This window comes from Oncorhynchus mykiss, chromosome 17, assembly GCF_013265735.2.
Source record: "Oncorhynchus mykiss isolate Arlee chromosome 17, USDA_OmykA_1.1, whole genome shotgun sequence".
In the NCBI taxonomy this organism is placed as follows: domain Eukaryota; kingdom Metazoa; phylum Chordata; class Actinopteri; order Salmoniformes; family Salmonidae; genus Oncorhynchus; species Oncorhynchus mykiss.
This window is the reverse complement of record NC_048581.1, coordinates 50,331,371-50,351,788: the sequence shown is the minus strand read 5'-3', so window position 1 is coordinate 50,351,788 and position 20,418 is coordinate 50,331,371. Positions and strand designations below refer to the sequence as shown.

Genomic DNA, 20,418 nt, shown 5'->3' with positions numbered 1-20,418 from the left:
TATGGCACCACAACAAACCTGCCAAGAGAGGACCGCCCACCAAAACTCATGGACCAGGCAAGGAGGGCATTAATCAGAGAGGCAACAAAGAGACCAAAGATAAACTTGAAGGATCTACAAAGCTCCACAGCGGAGATTGGAGTATCTGTCCATAGGACCACTTTAAGCCGTGCACTCCACAGAGCTGGACTAGAAAAAATAAGTAAACACGTTTGGTGTTCGCCAAAAGGCATGTGGGAGACTCCCCAAACGTATGGAAGAAGGTTCTCTGGTCAGATGAGACTCAAATTTAGCTTTTTGGCCATCAAGGAAAACGCTATGTCTGGCACAAACTCAACACATCTCATCACACCGGGAACACCATCCCCACAGTGAAGCATGGTGGTGGCAGCATCATGCTGTGGGGATGTTTTTCATTGGCAGGGACTGGGAAACTGGTCAGAATTGAAGGAATGATGGATGGCGCTAAATACAGGAAAATTCTTGAGGGAAACCTGTTTGTCTTCCAGAGATTTGAGACTGGGACGGAGGTTCACCTTCCAGCAGAACAATGACCATAAGCATACTGTTAAAGCAACACTCGAGTGGTTTAAGGGGAAACATTTCAATGTCTTGTAATGGCCTAGTCAAAGCCCAGGCCTCAATCCAATTCAGAATCTGTGGTATGACTTAAAGATTGCTGTACACCAGCGGAACCCATCCAACTATAAGGGCACAAGGCGAGACCCAAATGCAGACACAGGAGGCAGATGGTTAGATTCCAAGCTGTTTATTAACAATCCAAAAGGGCTAAGCAAGAGAATGGTCATGGATAGGCAAAAGGTCAAAACCAGTTCAGAGTTCCTGAGGTACAGAATGGCAGGCAGGCTTGAGGTCAGGGCAGGCAGACTGGTCAGGCAGGCAGGAATGGAGTCCAGAAAAACAGGCAAAGGTCAAAACCGGGAGGACGAGTAAAAGATAATGGAAAAGCAGGCGCAAGGGAAAAACATGCTGTTTGACTTGAACATACAAGACAAACTGGCACAGAGAAACAGGAAACACACGGATAAATGCACCAGGGAAAATAAGCGACACCTGGAGGGGGTGGAGACAATCACAACTTGTGACACCAACTTGGAGCTGGAGCAGTTTTGTCTTGAAGAATGGACAAAAATCCCAGTGGCTAGATGTGCAAAGCTTATAGAGACATACCCCAAGAGACTTGCAGCTGTAATTGCTGCAAAAGGTGGCTCTTCAAAGTATTGACTTTAAGGGGGTGAATAGTTATGCACGCTCAAGTTTTCAATTTTTTTTGTCTTATTTCTTGATTGTTCACAATACAAAAATATTTTGCATCTTCAAAGTGGTAGGCATGTTGTGTAAATCAAATGATACAAACCCCACAAAAATCTATTTTAATTCCAGGTTGTAAGGCAACAAAATAGGAAAAATGCCAAGGGGTGTGAATACTTTCGCAAGCCACTGTACATGCACAATCCATGTCTCACTTGTCTCAAGGCTTAAAAATCCTTCTTTATTAACCTGTCTCCTCCCCTTCATCTAGACGGATTGAAATTGATTTAACAAGTAACATCAAAAAGGGATCGTTGCTTTCCCCTAGATTCACCTGGTCAGTCTATGTCATGGAAAAAGCATGAAATGTTCCTAATGTTTTGTACATTCAGTGTATTTTACTTGACTTGAAAAAATTGATCTATCGCAGCTTGATTTTATAGACATTGTTGGACAATGATGTTGAAGGTTGATATGTAAGATGAGGCTCACTCCATGACTAAGCCTAAAGGTCAAAAGTCAAACTGTGCACAAGAAGGCCCATTCTTGATGAAACAAGATTAAGTTTGGTCAGATCACCAAGTCCATGTAATATGTGTTCTTTAGTCTGGGTTAGTGACCTGGATAACATTGAGCCTACAGTTTTACTGATATGTGTGTCTTTTCCATGCAATGTGTGAAAATAAAAATGCCTTGACTTATGTGTGACTTAAGATTCGATGAGAGAAATGAAAAATAACTTGAACTAACTGAAGTATATATGTATAATTGTTGTATTAAGCCTTTTGAATTGCTATTCTAGATCGTTCTACTTTTTAAAATTGTTACAGACCCCATTGAAGGCACAGGTGAGTAGCCCAGCCTAATTTCTGATCATTCATTTCTGAAAAGCATTACACTCCAATGAAATCAGTCAGATTCCCTTGATGCAATTTCAAGCAATCATCTCTATATTTAGGTACGGTGATTTTGATAATTGTTGAATAGTTAAGCCTATCTATAACAGTTATTTATTTGCAACCCTTTTTGATCATTTAACGCATAGGCCAACTTAGACAGACGGGGACACACATTGTCAGACCACTATCATACGACCATTGAAACGCCAACATGGAGAGGACACACAAGTGATCAATACGGTGAAAATGAAGGCAACATGACAATTATCAGAAGGGTGTCGTGTTGAATAGGAAAGGATATTAATTCACCCTACCTGGTCTTCTCACTGCCTATTTAATCAATGACAATATCACTCTACATTTTGGGATAGAAATTTCTAGCATGAGATAATAAACAAATACTTGTGGTGATAGTGTGAGTCAGAAAAAAACAGGAAAAAGTCTCCCTCAAACTGGATACTGCACAAGCTGTGCATGTCAGTTTGTGGTAGACAAACAAATAGAATGCCATTCTTTACCATGAAATGCTTACTTATGAGCCCTTTCCCAACAATGCAGAGTTAAAAAGTAAGAACGTTTGCACAAAAAAAGGACTCTGGGATTAAACACTTCCCTCTGCAACTCGATCCTGGACATCCTGTCGGGCCGCCCCAGGTGTTGAGGGAAGGCAACAACACATCCATTACGCTGACCCTCCACACGGGGGCCCCTCAGGGGTGCATGCTTAGTCCCCTCCTGTACTCCCTGTTCACCAAGGATTGCATGGCCACACACGACTCCAACACCATTATTAAGTGTGCCGACAACACGACGGTAGTATGCCTGATTATTGACGACGATGAAACAGTCTATAGGGAGAAGGTCAGAGACCTGGCAATATGGTGTCAGGACAACAACCTCTCCCTCAACGTCAGTAAGACAAAGGAGCTGATCGTGGATTACAGGAAAAGGAGGGCAGAGCACGCCCCCATTCACATCGACGGAGCTATCATGGTCCAAGAACCTATCACATTAGTGTTAGCCACCTAGCTAACCTTAGCCACAAAAAAAATATTGCTTTAATTGCTTGATATCAAAGTCATTAAATTATGGTGGTATTGATACAATAATGGTGAGGAACTTTATTGATTATGGTGAAGAGGACAGTAACTTGTGAGCATGTGTGTTCCTCAGGTCTAGTTGGTATACAGTGCATTGCGAAAGTATTCGGCCCCCTTGAACTTTGCGACCTTTTGCCACATTTCAGGCTTCAAACATAAAGATATAAAACTGTATTTTTTTGTGAAGAATCAACAACAAGTGGGACACAATCATGAAGTGGAACGACATTTATTGGATATTTCAAACTTTTTTAACAAATCAAAAACTGAAAAATTGGGCGTGCAAAATTATTCAGCCCCTTTACTTTCAGTGCAGCAAACTCTCTCCAGAAGTTCAGTGAGGATCTCTGAATGATCCAATGTTGACCTAAATGACTAATGATGATAAATACAATCCACCTGTGTGTAATCAAGTCTCCGTATAAATGCACCTGCACTGTGATAGTCTCAGAGGTCCGTTAAAAGCGCAGAGAGCATCATGAAGAACAAGGAACACGCCAGGCAGGTCCGAGATACTGTTGTGAAGAAGTTTAAAGCCGGATTTGGATACAAAAATATTTCCCAAGCTTTAAACATCCCAAGGAGCACTGTGCAAGCGATAATATTGAAATGGAAGGAGTATCAGACCACTGCAAATCTACCAAGACCTGGCCGTCCCTCTAAACTTTCAGCTCATACAAGGAGAAGACTGATCAGAGATGCAGCCAAGAGGCCCATGATCCCTCTGGATGAACTGCAGAGATCTACAGCTGAGGTGGGAGACTCTGTCCATAGGACAACAATCAGTCCTGATGGAGTCTGCAAAAGACCTGAGACTGGGACGGAGATTTGTCTTCCAACAAGACAATGTGCATGGGGCCCCCACTCATCCCATCTTGGTGGACTCTCCCCAAGCAGACCCACACCAGCCACAATACTTTAATTAAATGTTTTAAGAAAAACAAACCGATCACAGTACTTAAGTGGCAGCCTTTCTTCAATATATGTATGATGAAATAATCCACTGTTTTTGTTTTGGTACATTAGGAGAGGAGTTGGGAGCAGAGCGCTTCAAGTTGCTCTATGTTTTTTGTGCTTCTTGTGTGGCTTTTTTGTTAAACGTCTGCTCGGTCCACACACTCTAAATATATAAACACAACATGCAACAATTTAAAATATTTTACTGAGTTACAGTTTATATAAGGAAATCAGTGAATTGAAATAAATAATTTAGGCCCTGATGTATGGATTTCACATGACTGGGAATACAGATATGCATCTGTTGACTCATCTCCTTCGCATAGAGTTGATCAGGCTGTTGATTGTGGCCTGTGGAATGTTGTTCCGTGTTCAGTTCTTCCGTGGCCTGCATACTCACCAACATGAGGTGATGAATACACATTATCTCTGTGCATTCAAATTGCCATTAATAAAACACAATTGTGTTCGTTGTCTGTAGCTTATGTTTGCCCATAACATAACCCCACTGCCACCATGGGGCACTGTTCACAACGTTGACATCAGCAAACTGCTTGCCATTCCTTTTTTTTGGGGGGGGGGACAACTTGTTGGTATACTGTTTTACAGTGGAGAAATTGTGTAATTTGTCCATACTGAATTTTCATACATTGCCACCCAAAAGAGCAATTGTCCAAGAAATGTACTTCAATGAGGATTTCTTACATTGTGACAGTGATGCATCATGAGAAAGCCACACATGTTCAGATAAGCACGAGATTCCCTTTCATCCTATTTATTGAATATCGGAGGAATTATCTTCCAATATATTGCTCTAGTTATCCCCTGCACACACAGCGGGAGTTTTGTCATCAGCACAGCATGTTTTTTTTGGTTCCTAGTGTTATTTTAGTGTTGTGTTGGGTGTCCTTCATTCTTCCATTTATTCCTTAATCCATTCGTTACTGTATCCCTCTGTCTCCAGGATGTCCTCCCAGGCAGCACCCGGCTGATGCTGGTCCAGTGTTGGTTCTCCCTGGGCTGTGCTCTGGGCTGCAGTCTCCCCTTTCTCCAAGAGGGGGCTCTACACTGCTGTCTCAGCCTCCTGGCCTCCGTTGGCTGCTGGCGGGTCACTGCCAACTTCTCTGGAGCCATGTCTCTAGGCTCTACACCCGTCACAGCTTTGAATGCTACTTTTCGTTCTGCGTCACCCTCCTGACCTCCGTCCGCTCTCCTTGCTGTGGAGAGCCGTGGTCCTGGCCTTCGGCCCGGTCTCACCACAGTGCACCACCACGTCCAGTCAGAGGGGAGTCTCTGAAGTTCTGGATGTCGCTTAACATGTGCTACACCCTGTTGGTGGTCTGTGTCCAAGGGGATGGATCAATCAGAACTTGATTACCATTCAATCAAAGAATGAGTTAAATCAGTCAACTGAGAGCAGTAGCACCACAAATAGAATCGCCTCTTAGAAACGTAAAGATCAGGGTCTTGTTCAGTCGGGAGAAAACATTTAAAAACTGAGTGAAATGACAGGAGGTATGACCTCAATTTGGCCAATAAGAACATAGATTTTCATTTTCAGTCAATGTTTTGCTCCAGTGAACACTACTGAACATGACCCTAGTAGAATCACGTTTGTTAATTTAACTTCTCTATTGTCCTCCACAGAGGAGCAGTATGGCTGCCCAGGTAGTGAGGCCCTACTGCACACGGTGGCCCTGTGTATGGGGACCCTGCTGGTGCTCATGCTGACGGTAGGCCGCTGGACTGACATGCTCCTCATCCTCGTCACCTTCCTGGGGGGAGGCTGTCTGCCTGCTGCCCTCCCAGGTACTCCCCAAGTTCTGCCCCAGGTCAGTGTGACCCACAGCTTGAACACATCTAGCTCTCTCTGTTGCTCTGTTGGTCTTTCAGTTTGTTTTTCACCCTCTCTCTGCAGGGACGGCAACACATTTCTTCATAGGGCTGTGTGAAAACTATAGTTTTAAGCTTAGCTATTTTTATGCTTATAATTTCTGACATTGGGTCGGCTATTTGTTAGTCAACTTGTCTAATTATACTGACCAAAAATATAAACACAACATGCAACTATTTCATTGATTTTACTTAGCTACAGTTCATGAGGAAATCAGTTAATTTAAAATGAATAAATTAGGCCCTAATCTATGGATTTCACATGACTGGGAATACAGATATGGATCTGTTGGTCACAGATACCTTAGGATCATGTCACAGTATTTTTATGCATTCAAATTGCCATTGAAAAAAATGCAATTGTGTTTGTTGTCCGTATCTTATGCCTGCCAATACCACAAGCCCCCCGCCACCATGGGGAACTGTTCACAACATTGACATCAGCGAACCGCTCGCCCACACGACGCCATACACATGGTCTGCGATTGAGGCCGGTTTGACATACTGACAAATTCTCTAAAACAACATTGGAGGCAGCTTATGGTAGAGAAATTAACAAAAGTTTTTTGGCAAAAGTTCTGGTGGATATTCCTGCAGTCAGCATGCCAACTGCACGCTCCCTCAACTTGAGACATCTGTGGCATTGTTGACAACATTTCTGAGTGCCCCCAGCACAAGGTGCACCTGTGTAAAGACCATGCTGTTTAATCAGCTTATTGATATGTCACACGTGTCAGGTGGATGGATTATCTTGGGAAAGGAGAAATGCTCACTAACAGGGATGTAAACATATTTGTGCACAACATTTTTGAGAAATATTTTTGTGCGTATGGAAAATGTCTGGCGTCGTTTATTTCAGCGCATGAAGCATGGGACCAACACTTTACATGTTGCATTTTATATTTTTGTTCAGTGTTTGTCTATACATGCAGCTTCTCGTCTCTCAACTTTGTCCCAGAAGACTAAATACAGTCTGCTGTATAAATACGGTGCTCACAAGAAAAATGTCAGAAATCAAAAGAATGAATGCATCAATAATCTAGTATAGTTGGCATCAGTTAAGTTCTCTTTCATTTCTGCTTCTCTCACAGAGCGAGGATGTTTAGGGACTAAGGAGAACATGTAATACTTCTAAAACAGGGGAAAGGTTTTTCCTGTACAACATCAAATGATGTCAGTTTAACATATTTTATGGCACTGACTGTTGTGATTGCACAATAATAGTGTTCACTTCCCTCATGACAGCTTCTATTGTTCTTTAGGAAGGAGCAGAAGACATTCACAAGCAGATCTGTCCGGCATTCCAGAAGCCTGTCATCAGACAGCGACACACAGAAAGACTATCAGGCTGCAGAATACCACAACACAGACCAGTCACTGTTTAACTCTACCTCAAACAAAAAACTTTTGCCTCAAATACAGCCATCTACCGGCCTGTCTCACTCAGTGATACTGTTGAAATCCAATACTGTCCCCATTTACATAGACATGTTAAGCTTTGATGTGGCGCAGCGGTCTAAAGCACTGCATCTCAGTGCCAGAAGCGTCACTACAGACACCCTGGTTCGATTCCAGGCTGTATCACAAACGGCTGTGATTGGGAGTCCCTTAGGGCGGCGCACAATTGGCCCAGTGTCGTTTTGCTGGGGTAGGCCATCATTGTAAATAAGAATGGTTTCTTAACAGACTTGCCTAGTTAAAGGTTCAAAAATAAATGATCTTGTCACGTACACACCGTTTCCGTCATAAATCATATCAACATGAATGTTTGCTGTTTTATAACCTCGTTTGGACCTGTGAAGGGAGGCCTAACCCTGCTTACACAAGGGGACTGATGTTTGTTTACTCTTATCTTCTCTTGAATTATTAACCAGTCTATTACCATAGTGACAAGGGTGTGGTTGCTAGAGCCACAGATATACAGTTTGTTCCCTGGCTACGTGACTTATATTATTATATAACGTTGCAGTAGATTTGTGGCGTAGCTAGGTATTGTATGCTATTTAGCTTTACCAGATGTCCAGACCATTCAAAATAGAACAGGTGTGTGTGTGTGTATTGTCTGTTTGCAGGCCCACCTATGGTGATCATTTCTATTATTTAGGAAGCGTGGCAATACAGTGAGAGAAGGCGGGTGAATACAGAGTTAGCAGTTCAGTGGACGGTAAAATGGGGGGGGGGGGGGGGGGGGGTGATTAAAAGGAGACGTAGAAGATAGAAGTTGAGTCGAAGAGCAGAGGGAGAGGTGTGTGTGTGGTAACTGTTGCCTGCACTGGGTGTACCTTGTCCTTTTAAAAACCTGTCATCAACACACCCAGTTGCACAACTCTAGGACATTTACATTTTAGTCATTTAGCAGACACTCTTGTCTAGGGCCACTTGCAGTCAAACAGGAAGTACAGACATGCTTCTTGCTTTATCGACTAACCTGAAAGAGAGAAATGAGACCGTGTTTGGTTTATGATGCCAGGGCTATGGCTAGGGTTTTAAATAGTTGCAGATGGAAGCAGATTAGAGTTGAAACCGGGTATTAGATATAGGCCACAGGAAGGGCCTTGTTTATTCAGTAGAAGGGGTTCTACTGAATCAACTAAAAAGCCATTTATTTCATAGAGATGTAACAATATGGGCTGTTTTCCTACAATGGCCATCTCCCCTTACCCAATCATATAAGTTGCGTTGTCAGCTTCCCCCTTTTCTGCATCTGGGTTTCTGGGTTCTTGAAGAAGAAGGGGGGGGCTGTGGGGGAGGGGCCTAGATTTTAGAGGCTGATGTCATCACTGAGCATGCTCCCTCTTGCAGCTGTGACATCACCGCAGCGGCAGCATTCCATTCTTCAGACACTGGAACAACACAGACCCCCTGACCCAGCTCCCCCTCTAGCAGCTCCCCTTCTCTCTTAAGCCACTTCTCTCAGTTTAACCTCTCTCACTCCGTTCTCTCATTTCTCTCTCACATCATCTCTTACACAGTTCTGCACTGGGCCTGTGCCTTTCTCCTTTTCACCCTTCCATTATCAAGCCCCCTATCTTTTCTGAATCTTTCAACGTTCAGCCTCCCCCTTCTCTTGCACAAGCTTCTCTCTGGCTGGAATGAGGGTGCATGCTCCACAAGGTTACGCTCCACTCAACGGCAAAACATTTGCTGATAGAGCTGATAAAGTCCGACTCAGGAGAGGAGAGCTCATACCATAACAGAGCTGATTTCTAACTCTCAGACATCCTGTAATCTCTCTCTTTCTCTCCGTCTGTACCGTTTCATTTTTGCGATGATTCGTTGCACTGTAATGTGTTTGTTCATTTACTGCTGCTATTAGTCCAGACACTGATTGAGGAAGGGGTTTGAATCGAACTTTAGTGAGAAGTAGACTTGTACTTTCTTTAGCCCTCAGCATTCAGTATTGGGGAAAAGGTCATGCGTTTTTGTTGATTTACAGCACTGCATTTGAGACCAATAGTTAGTCGAGGCTAAACGAGAGAGCAAGAGTGAGTGATAGAACTGAGCGGGGGATGGGAAGAGAAAAATGAGGGGGGGGCAGACTCAATGAGGGAGGTAGGGAAAATAAAACCGACAGAACAATGAGGGAAAGCGGAGAAGGAGAGAGTGGGCAGAGGAGAGCTACAGAAAGAGGGCAGCTGGAAAAGGCAGGTACAGTCACATCCTGTTGGATTTCGAAAGATAAAGAGGGAGGAAAAAAGAGGGAGGCCAGCATGTACTCTGTGATACTGTACGTGCTGTGCGCATTACCGACGTGTGTGAGTGTGCCTGTGCGCCAGACTGCTTGTCTGAATGTGTCATGCTTTTTACTGCACTTTGTTGGTGATTAACTGTTCACCTTTTACGGTTGGGAAAGCGTTGTTGTCATTCAGCGGGAAAGGAAGGAGGAGGGGGAGAGAGAGAGGGAGGTGCAGGAGGAAAAGGAGTGACTTTCTGTAGATAGCTGTCCTTTCTGCCAGAGCTCGCCCTCTCAGTGGCGGTTTAGGAGTAACAATAGAGGAGCAGACCGGGAGTGCCGAGACGCAGAGAGGGAAAGACAGAATACAGAGCTGACGCCCACATTTTTCACTCAGGTACGTAACGGCACAGTAGAAGATCGGATTTGATACGGAGAGGAATGAGGTTTTAGTTTTTCACTGTTACACTTAGGCCATTATTAGGAGTCTCATTTCAAAGTAGTTAGGCCGCAGAGAGGATGTGAGGCTTTGTGTGTGTGTGTGTGTGTGTGTGTGTGTGTGTGTGTGTGTGTGTGTGTGTAGTGTGTGTGTGTAGTGTGTGTGTGTGTAGTGTGTGTGTGTAGTGTGTGTGTGTGTGTGTGTGTGTGTGTGTGTGTGTGTGTGTGTAGTCATGTGAGTGTGTATTTTTGACTGTTCAGGTAGGTTTTTCATGCATGAGTTCAGCACACTGTATGTATGAATATTTTAGAAATGTTTGTGTACATGTACTATACTGCATGAGGGAGTGAAGCAGGTATGTGGTGTTTAAATGTTACAGGTTATGTCAGCTGGTGTAAAAAGTTATTTTGGCACAGTTGACAGAGCGTGTACACCGCCACACCTTGATGAAACGGAAGTTCAAGAGGTGACAATGCGAAGTTCTTTCTTTCTTTGGTGGGCTAAACATTCTGTGCCCTGACAGATCAGCCATACGTTCTGTACGTTCATGTATGGGTGAGTGTTGAAACAGCAGAGATGACTAGGCATTCAAAAGACACCTCCCACCGGAATTTAGCACCATCGGGCCTCAGTGTGTTCAATAGTCTCGACGGTATGCCTAGCTTGTCCCTCACACGTGCTAGTTACGGTGGGACGTTATGTTGTGCGTTGCATTCTGTGTTTCAGCATCATGGCGTCGGCTGCTCCGCAGAAGAGGATGGTTTCCTCCGTCTTCATCACGCTGACGTCCCCTTACAGAGCCACCGTCACTCAGCACCAACACACGCGCACACACAGCGCCACCGCCAATGACATGCCACATGCAGCCATGCGGGTTAGCCCAGAGGACAGCAGCACCCGTAAGCCCAGTGTCGGTGACACGCAGCATGGTTCCATACATAGGCAAGAGAGGACTCCGTCTGAGTCCCAGGGCAGTGCACAGAATGGGGACCAGAGCTCCACACCTTCCCTGGCCAGACCCTCAAAACCCAAACCTCCACCCAGCCCAGTGACCCCTAACCTCACCCTGGGTCTGGAAGACACGCAGCAGACAGATACCGCAGCATACAAGGGTCCTGAGGGTAATGAGGAGCAGCCAATACATTAATTACAAAAGCTGTAATTTTGTTGTGAAGAAATCTAGATATTACAATTTACACGTGACAGGATTGTTATGAATGATAACAAAGTACATTTTTAAATAGTACGTTGACCGGCAGGGTTGTGATGCTGAATGCAGTGTTATTATTGCTACACTGGAACCTCTTTTCCTCACAGAGCTCCCTCCTCCACCTCCCCTTCCTCCTGTGTCTGTGGATGCTGAACTGACGGAGGATCTTGCACCTCTCCTGCCTCCTCCACCCGTACAGGAGACGCCAACTGCTCCCATCCTCCGACCTATGTATCCAGACAGACCAACAGTGTCTGAACAACCGGTAAGATTGACCCTAGTATTCTACATCCCATGCCATGTTGTTGCTAGCCCTGGCACGATGACCGTAGAAGTTGGTATGGCTGTACAAACCGATGTGGGGCCAGGCTATATTATTGCCGTTCAACGCCCTCCATGTTTAGATTTCTTCTGACAATACTACATAACAGTTCCCCATATATTTCTCACGAGACCTCATCTCTTGACCATTCTGTTGAAATGTTCAATAATGTCTTAGCAGGCCATGATACTGAGAGGTGCCATTCGCTGTGTGCAGAGACTCTAACGTGTATATGACATCCGTTGAGGAGACAACAAGGATGCATCTGTAGTACAGATTAGTGGGGGGAAACACAGCTGTCTTTTGGATACAGTGGATGACACAGCACAAAAACACATTAGCACCCGCTTCTAAAGCACTTCTACATTTTCTTTCGCAAATTTTTTAAAATTCAGAAACAGGACTGTTGATCCCTCTCAGGGAAACTTTACCCTCCCTGTCACCCCATTATTCTGTTCTCTGTTCTCCAACTCTCAGTCGAAACAATAACAGCACAAACCAATAAAGATGCCTGAATGGAGAGAGCAGTACTATTGGGTACATGGAGTGTTGTTCCCCTTTCTCTGGGGCACTGGAGAGTTTATGTATTTTTGCTAAGAACACTGTGTGTGTGTGAGACCTTTCTCCGTAACCATGAACTGAATCCCTCTCGATACAGAAAGTTTGGACAAAAAAAACCTACAAAATGCTCAGATTTTGAGACCGAGAAAATAGTGTATTGACTTTACTTTAAAATGGCACTGTTGAGGAAGGCTGAAGAATAGCGTGTCTGTGTGCCAAACAAAATGATTAGTCACGCAAGTGAAGAATCTTTGACTTAATCTCCCTTTTTTTTTACCCACAGAACTTTGCAGTGAATAGACCGCCAGAGCAAAGAACACCATCTAGTGGGGGGGAGCAGAAGGAACCATCCCAGGAGCAGCTACAGATGGTGGAGAGCAAGGGTAAGGTGAAACTGTGTCTGTGACCTTATAGAAATGTCACCCGGGTATGTAACTTTTCACAATTCACCGTTAAGATGTCAGGGCTCGAATTAACCCCATAACAAATCAAGGACACCACATAACAATTGAAATATCAAATAATCCTCCCCACACACACACACACACACACACACACACACAATTGTGAGAGATTTCGACATTACGCACCCTCAAGACTCAATGTGTAATTTTACCCTGCTTGATATGTGAATGTGTGCTTCGTAGAGGTGTGTGGCTTCTGCCGTAAGCCTGTGGCTCTGAGTGAAACTGCCATAGAGGCTCTGAACAGGACATACCACGCCAGTTGCTTCCAGTGCAGACAGTGCCATATCCCTTTGGCTGGTAAACTGTACTACAATAAGGCAGGAATACCACTCTGTGAGGACTGTTACCAGGTATAAACAACCTCCTGGGGAGGAACAGTACATGTTGTAGAGATTGACTTAAGATGAGGATGAAGATGATGATGATAAACTACTCTCTTTCCTGCAGGCCAGTTTGGAACTTTGCTGGGCATGTGGTGAAGTTATCAAAGACCATGTTATCCGTGCACTGGAAAGAGCTTACCACCCACCTTGCTTTATCTGTGCGACGTGCAGCCAACCAATTGGAGAGCAGAGATTCGCTCAGGGAGAGGTTGGGGAAGTGTATTGCCTCCAGGATTACTACAGGTAAACAAACGCATTACGACACAAATCTCCGTCTTCTGTTCCCGACACACTCGTGTATCCTGATTACCTGAGGATGAGAGCTACTAAATGGGCTTGATGTTGTAATTGAAAATAATTCATCATGAATACATAATAATGAAATGAGGTCCTCTTGTCTGATTTGTTTGTTGAAGGAAATACGCTCCCCAGTGTAGTGCCTGCCAGCAGCTGATCATTCCAAGAGAGGATGGCACGGACAGCTTCACCGTGGAGTGCCTGGGACGCTCCTTCCACGAGGACTGCTATCGCTGTGAGGTACAGGACACGAACAAGAGAAAGGCTCTTTATATGTTAGTGTGATATGTGTTCGCTACATTTGCATGCCGATCTCAATCAGCTGAATAATTACTGGGGATTGGTTTCTTCACAATCAGTTCAGTACAGCAAGAATAGAATAATGTTAGAATAGAATAACTTAATTTTTCCCAGAGGAAACTTTGGCTGTGGCATCTGCATCTCACAACCTTTTCCCTTTTATACACCCTGTGTTCAGATCTGCAGTACCCAGCTCTCCCCAGAGCCAAACGACCATGGCTGCCATCCACTGGATGAGAGGGTGCTGTGTAAGTCTTGTCACCTGACCATGGTTCAGTCTGCCCAGCTCTAATACTGAACTCAGAACCAGGGCCCGTATTCAGGGTTTGGGAGTAACTGATTACATGTATCTGATTACAAAAAAATGTAACCTTTAACCAGGTACGTTACCAGCAATGGAATCCCATTACATGTAATGTAATCACATTACAGATACTTTTGAAAATGTACCCTCTTGGATTACTTTTAAATTTAGGAAGAATGTTTGCGAAGTGATGACACCTTTTTGTTTTCTCAATGACATTTAATTCAGCGTTGGAAAAAGGTGTACATTTTAAGTCGCTCCACCTGAGCGAGTCTGAACACAAGTCAGAGACCACTATGATGACACATCAAATGTTTGATGGATCCTTTTTGTCTCCTTTAATGCCTCTTAAGGGGAAAGTAATCTAAAAGTAATATGATTACATTACTGAGTTTGGGTAATCCAAAAGTTATGTTACTGATTGCAATTTTGGACAGGTAACTAACTAGTAACTGTAACCAAACGAATTACATTTAGAAATTACTAAACTCTGCCCGTATTCATAAAGCGTCTCAGAAAAGCAGCCACGGTCTAGAATCAGTTTTGCCTTTTAGATCGTAATGAATAAGATTGAATGGAAAGGGCAGACCTGATCCTAGATCAGCATTCCTGCTCTGAGACCCTTTATGAATACGGGCCCAGGAACCAGGGTGGGACGCTCCAACTGTGCAATGTAGCATATGGAGAGACAGGCTGAAAGTCAACGGAGTAGGTCCTGATTGGATTGTAAAGGAGAAATATCGATGAAACTGGGAAAGAAGACGAGCCTTCCTAGTTCTGCATCATGGGAATAAGTCGTTGGACTTCGAATGTAACAAACTTTCTTCATCACACAGCATTTAGAAATGATTTGCAATTATTGTTTACGTAGCAAGACATGTTTATCAATTGCCTCCTATACTTCTTTCATAATTGATACTTTTGCACTCTTTTTTTAAAAATGTTTACCCACACTAGTAAATGCACCAAAGATATTTATTCAACATACATTTTCAAGTATTTTGTCGTATGCATTCTTTGAATATTATGTAGTGCTCAGTGCTGTATGTTCATTCTCAATATATCCTTTCATATGAGAAAATAAACTAATATATTATATAGTATTGTGCTTCATTTTATTTATTTTTTGTTGCTTCCCTTGCTCTCTCCACGTTGTCAATCTTTTTTGAGACAGGCATGTTCTATGTATGGCTTGCATGCATAATTTACTCAAGGAACACAGTGAACATTAACTAAGTAAAGAAACATATTAGTTATAGGATATATACAAGGAAAATGACCTATGCAAGAGGAATTAAACCAGAGGCTGTACAGTTCTAATAAACCATGATGGGGGTGGACATGGTGTTATGCAATTTCAGAGCACAGTCGACGTGCCATTAAAACCTTCACAAATGAGTTTGGCCTACCAAGATGCTGTGGCCAATGACTTGCACAATCGACACCCTTTAGAACAGAATACTCAACAAAGCCATGATACAAATAGGCTCTTTGATTTAGGAAGAATTACGTGTGTCCTGTCAATGCACGTACATAATACATGCAGGCAAAGTGTGCCATGCCTTCTCAGCACAGGGTTGCCTTGGAATAAGCCATTTTGGGAGAATCACGGATCACCTTGAGCAACATACTAACCGAATGGCTTCTCGATTCATTAAAACCTCAGAGGCTGCATAGATGTGTTTGATAATGCGAAGTGTATAAGAGGTCATACAATAAGTTTTGTAGTGATTCCCATGTTGATGGTGTAAATAATGTTTGTCTGTGGTGCGTAATGAGGAACAACCAGACTGCAATTGACACATTTATGAAATTGCTTATTCCAGTTACTAATAAGCATGCACCAGTTAAAAAAAGAACTACAAATTGTTAAAGCACTGTGAATTGATGAGGCATTGAAAAATGTTATGGTTTAGAGGGAAGAGGCAAAAGGAATGGCAAATAAGTCTGGCTGCACAACCAATTGGCAAACACACTGCAAATTGAGAAATCATGTAATTAAACTGAATAAAAAGAAGAATAAATTATACTATGAAACAAAGAAATTATGTAAAGAACGATAAGCTTTGGAGCTCTTTAAATACAATTTTTGGCAAAAATGCAAACAGCTCCATCATTTATTGAATCAAATGGCTCATTCATCACAAAACCCACTGACATTCCCAATTACTTGAATTATGTTTTCATTGGCAAGATTAACAAATTTAGGCATGACATGCCAGCAACGAACTCTGACACAACACATCCAAATAAAACTGATACAAGACAAGCATTTTTATTTTGAATTCTGTAAAGTGAGTGTGGAAGAGGTGAAAAAAGGATTGTCTATCAACAATAACAAGCCACCGGGGTCTGACAACTTGGATGTAAAATTACTGATAATAATAGCGGACAATATTGCCACTCCTATTTGCCATATATTCAATCTAAGTCTACTAGAAAGTGTGTGCCCTCAGGCCTGGAGGAAAGCAAAAGTAATTCCGTTACCCAAGTATAGTAAAGCCCCCTTTACTGTCTCAAATAGTTGACCAATTAGCCTGTTACCAACCCTTACCAAACTTTTGGAAACAATTGTGTTCAACCAATTACAATGCTATTTTACTGTAAACAAATTGACAACAGACTTTCAGCACGCCTATAGGGAACAACATTCAACAAGCACGGCACTTACACAAATGACTGATAATTGGCTGAAAAAATATTCTGGGAGCTGTTTTGTTAGAATTCAGTGTGGCTTTTAACATTATCGTCATAGTTTGCTGCTGGAAAAACGTGTGTTCCACTGGCTAAAGCCAGTGTGTCTATGAATGCGCATGACTCAACACTACACGTCAGCTACCACAGCGAGTGAAATCATCAAAACACTTAACAAAGAGCTGTAGTTAGTTTCAGAAAGGGTGGCAAAGAATATGTTAGTCCTAAACATTTCAGAAACTAAAAGCATTGTATTTGGGACAAATCATTCACTAAACCCTAAACCTCAACTAAACCTTGTAATTAATCATGTGGAAATTGAGCAAGATGATGCGACTAAACTGCTCGGAGTAACCCTGGGTTGTAAAACCGTCATGGTCAAAACATGTTGATACAACAGTAGCTAACTCTGTCCATAATAAAGCATTGCTTTGCCTTCTTAACAACACTATCAACAAGGCAGGTCCTACAGGTCCTAGTTTTGTCATACCTGGACTACTGTTCAGTCGTGTGGTCAGGTGCTTCCAGACTAACTAAACACCTTCTTTGCCTGCTTTGAGGAAAATACAGTGCCACCGTCGCAGCCCACTAATAAGGGCTGTGCAATTGGGTCCTGTACTTTGTGACGGGCCACCCCTGGTGGTGAAGGTAGGAAACAACATCTCCACTTCACTGACCCTCAACACTGGGGCCCCACACGAGTGCATGCTCAGCCCCCTCCTGTACTCCCTGTTCACCCATGACTGCGTGGCCATGCACGCCTCCAACTCAATCATCAAGTTTGCAGACAACACAACAGTAGTGGGCTTGATTACCAACAAAGATGAGACAGCCTACAGGGAGGAGGTGAGGGAACTCGGAGTGTGGTGTCAGGAAAACAACCTCTCACTCAACGTCAACAAAACCATGGAGATGATCATGGACTTCAAGAAACAGCAGAGGGTGCACCCCCCTATTCACATCGAAGGGACAGTAGTAGAGAAGGGGGGAAGTTTTAAGTTCCTCAGCATACACATCACAGACTAACTGAAATAGTCCACCCACACAGACAGTGTGGTGAAGAAGGCGCAACAGCGCCTCTTCAACCTCAGGAGGCTGAAAAAATGTGGCATGTCACCTAAAACGTTGACAAACTTTTACAGATGCACAATCGAGAGCATCCTGTCGGGCTGTACCACCGCCTGGTACGGGAACTGCACAGATTTCAACTGCAAGGCTCTCCAGAGGGTGTTGCGGTCTGCACAACGTATCACCTGGTGGCAAACTACCTGCCCTCCAAGACACCTACAGCACCGATGTCACAGGAAGGCCAAAAAGATCATCAAGGACATCAACCACCTGAGCCACTGCCTGTTCACCCCCACTACCATCCAGAAGGCGAGGTCAGTACAGGTGCATCAAAGCTGGGACCGAGAGACTGAATAACAGCTTCTATCTCAAGGCCATCAGACTGCTAAACAGCAATCACTAACTCAGAGAGGCTGCTGCCTACATAGAGACTCATATCACTGACCACTGTAATAAATGGATCACTAGTCACTTTAAACAATGCCACTTTAATAATGTTAGCATATCTTACATTACTCATCTCATTACCATCTATTGCATCTTGCCTATGCCGCTCGGCCATCGCTCATCCATATATTTATATGTACATATTATTTTCCATCCCTTTAGATTTGTGTGTATTAGGTAGTTGTTGGGGAATTATTAGTGTACTTGTTAGATATTACTGCACTGTCGGAACTAGAAGCACAAGCATTTCGCTTGCTCGCATTAACATCTGCTAACCATGTGTATGCGGCCAATAAAATTTGATTTGATTTGAGGGACCTCGGAAAATTACAATTGGCTCAAAACAGGGCAGCATGGCTGGCCCTTAAATGTACAAGGAGAACTAACATTAATAATATGCATGTAAATCTTTAATGGCTCAAAGTGGAGGAGAGATTGACTTCATCACTCCTTGTTTTTGTAAGAAGTGTTGACATGCTGAATGCACAGAGGTGTCTGTCTAAACTACTCGCACACAGCTCGGACACCCATGCATACCCCACAAAACATGCCACCAGAGGTTTCTTCACAGTCCCCAAGTCAAGAACAGAATCTGGGCGGTGCACAGTACTATATAGAACAGACACACACCCTACATTGTAAAATTGTTGTATGGTGTTTTTATACATTTTGTATTGTAGATATGTAGTGGTGTAATAATGTTGCATGAAGTACTGTTTTATAGTTTGTTTTATGCGTGATGTAAGTTCATTAATGTGTTTGGACCCCAGGAAGAGCTGCTGCTGCCTTTTAAGGACCCCTAAAAAATACAAAATAGGACTGCTTCGACTTTTGTCTAGACGGTATACAGTTTATGTCAAAATTGACCAGAATGTACTTTTCATGGGAGGTTAGGATAATTTACACAGCAGATTAGGAGAATAAAAGTACCAGGTTATGATAATTAGGTTAAGGTTAGGAAACCGGTTAGGGTTATCTTAAATGCAACAACAACAAAAAACAAGTTAAGAAATCAAGTTGACATAAACTGTATACCCTCTAGCCGTAAGTAGCTGTCGCATGATCTCGGGAGCGCGCAAGTCATGAGAAACGAAGCCGTCGTCACAGGGAAGCGCGCAGCTCGCACCCTATCTCTGGAGAATACACACACATTCGGATGGATTGGGACGGAGCTAGGCCAAGATCATTTTTACACGGACTCACTCGTCGTTCATTTTGTAAGGCGGATTTCCCGACCAGCGGGGATTAAAACGTGCTAGAGCATATGTATGAGGGGGGAAAGTAACGTACAGTATGGTTCGGGAAACCAGACACCTTTGGGTGGGAAATTTACCCGAACATGTTCGAGAGGAGAAAATTGTCGAACATTTTAAACGGTAAGTTAATGTTACGCAAGAGGGTTATGGAGAGGTAGCGCGCGTTATGTCCAATAGCTAGCCAGCTGAGCTAGCTAACGTTAGCCATCATCTACATTCAACACCAAACGGCCTCTGTTGTTTGGAAGATTTTGCTTTGCCCTTGATATTTTTAACCAACACACAACAGCGTGTCGCTTGCATAAAAAGTCACAATTTGATGGATTCCAGCAAACTGAAATGCCACTGAACGCTAGTTAGCTACCATTTTGTCGTCGCTCACTTGATGGGTAACTACAGTCTACATCATGCCTGACTAGTTAAGCATGAAAGATAGCTAACATGCTAGCTAGGTATTTAGCTAACTAATGTTATTATTAAAATGTGTTAAGACACTTCGTCTACTAGTTATGCATTTACAACGTTAGTTGGATTACTTAATAATGAATAGGTTATCAAACTGTTGCGTTAAATGCATCGTTTCTCCGCGTTCTTCTGAAGCTAGCTTCGTTTTAGATAGCTAGCATAATTCGCTAGCGAAATATGTGGTGTTTGATTGCCTGGCGGCGAGTTGATCAACTTGCCAGTAAGGTGAAATATGAAAGCCCTCGCTTAACATATGGATTTAATATTTCTATTGCTCGTTTAATGCATAATTCAACACGTATTCCCTGCAATGTTCCGCTGTTCATATCGTCCGAAAATCGGCTACCATCAATCGCACTGGATCCTCCAACGTCCGAAAACAAAAAGTTGCAGGGAGATTGCGATTATGAT

General features: G+C 43.2%; 2 protein-coding genes across 10 annotated transcripts in view; both read left to right on the top strand.

The window, feature by feature from the left end:
• Positions 1 to 5,649: 5,649 nt before the first annotated feature.
• fblim1 (filamin binding LIM protein 1) lies at positions 5,650 to 15,178 on the top strand. Of its 4 annotated transcripts, none has more exons than XM_036948215.1 (8): positions 5,650 to 6,060; positions 10,960 to 11,354; positions 11,551 to 11,708; positions 12,610 to 12,709; positions 12,974 to 13,143; positions 13,241 to 13,419; positions 13,593 to 13,713; positions 13,952 to 15,175. In XM_036948215.1, the coding sequence occupies exons 2-8, from the start codon at positions 10,964 to 10,966 to the stop codon at positions 14,063 to 14,065; spliced, it is 1,233 nt and encodes a 410-aa protein (XP_036804110.1). In that variant the 5' UTR covers positions 5,650 to 6,060; positions 10,960 to 10,963; the 3' UTR covers positions 14,066 to 15,175. The 4 variants fall into 4 exon arrangements, with proteins under 4 accessions (XP_036804110.1, XP_021425994.2, XP_021425995.2 ...); XM_021570319.2 differs by lacking the exon at positions 5,650 to 6,060 and adding an exon at positions 9,669 to 9,765; XM_021570320.2 differs by lacking the exon at positions 5,650 to 6,060 and adding an exon at positions 9,690 to 9,769.
• Positions 15,179 to 19,391: 4,213 nt separating this feature from the next.
• Positions 19,392 to 20,418, top strand: part of LOC110494951 (msx2-interacting protein) — a 31,475-nt gene continuing 30,448 nt past the window's right edge. For 4 of the 6 annotated variants that reach the window (XM_036948169.1, XM_036948165.1, XM_036948164.1 and 1 more), the window contains exon 1: positions 19,580 to 19,662. In XM_036948169.1, the coding sequence (XP_036804064.1) occupies positions 19,580 to 19,662 (83 nt within the window). Of the gene's footprint in view, positions 19,663 to 20,418 lie in introns of all 6 variants that reach the window. The other 2 variants (XM_036948166.1, XM_036948167.1) reach the window with 1 other exon arrangement.

Excerpts from the sequence above, each read along its gene's own strand:
- fblim1 (XM_021570318.2), top strand. The coding sequence starts at position 10,964 with ATGGCGTCGGCTGCTCCGCAGAAGAGGATGGTTTCCTCCGTCTTCATC. Across the intron at positions 11,355-11,550 it reads AGCATACAAGGGTCCTGAGG|AGCTCCCTCCTCCACCTCCC; the intron begins GTAATGAGGAGC and ends TTTTCCTCACAG. Across the intron at positions 11,709-12,609 it reads CAACAGTGTCTGAACAACCG|AACTTTGCAGTGAATAGACC; the intron begins GTAAGATTGACC and ends TTTTACCCACAG.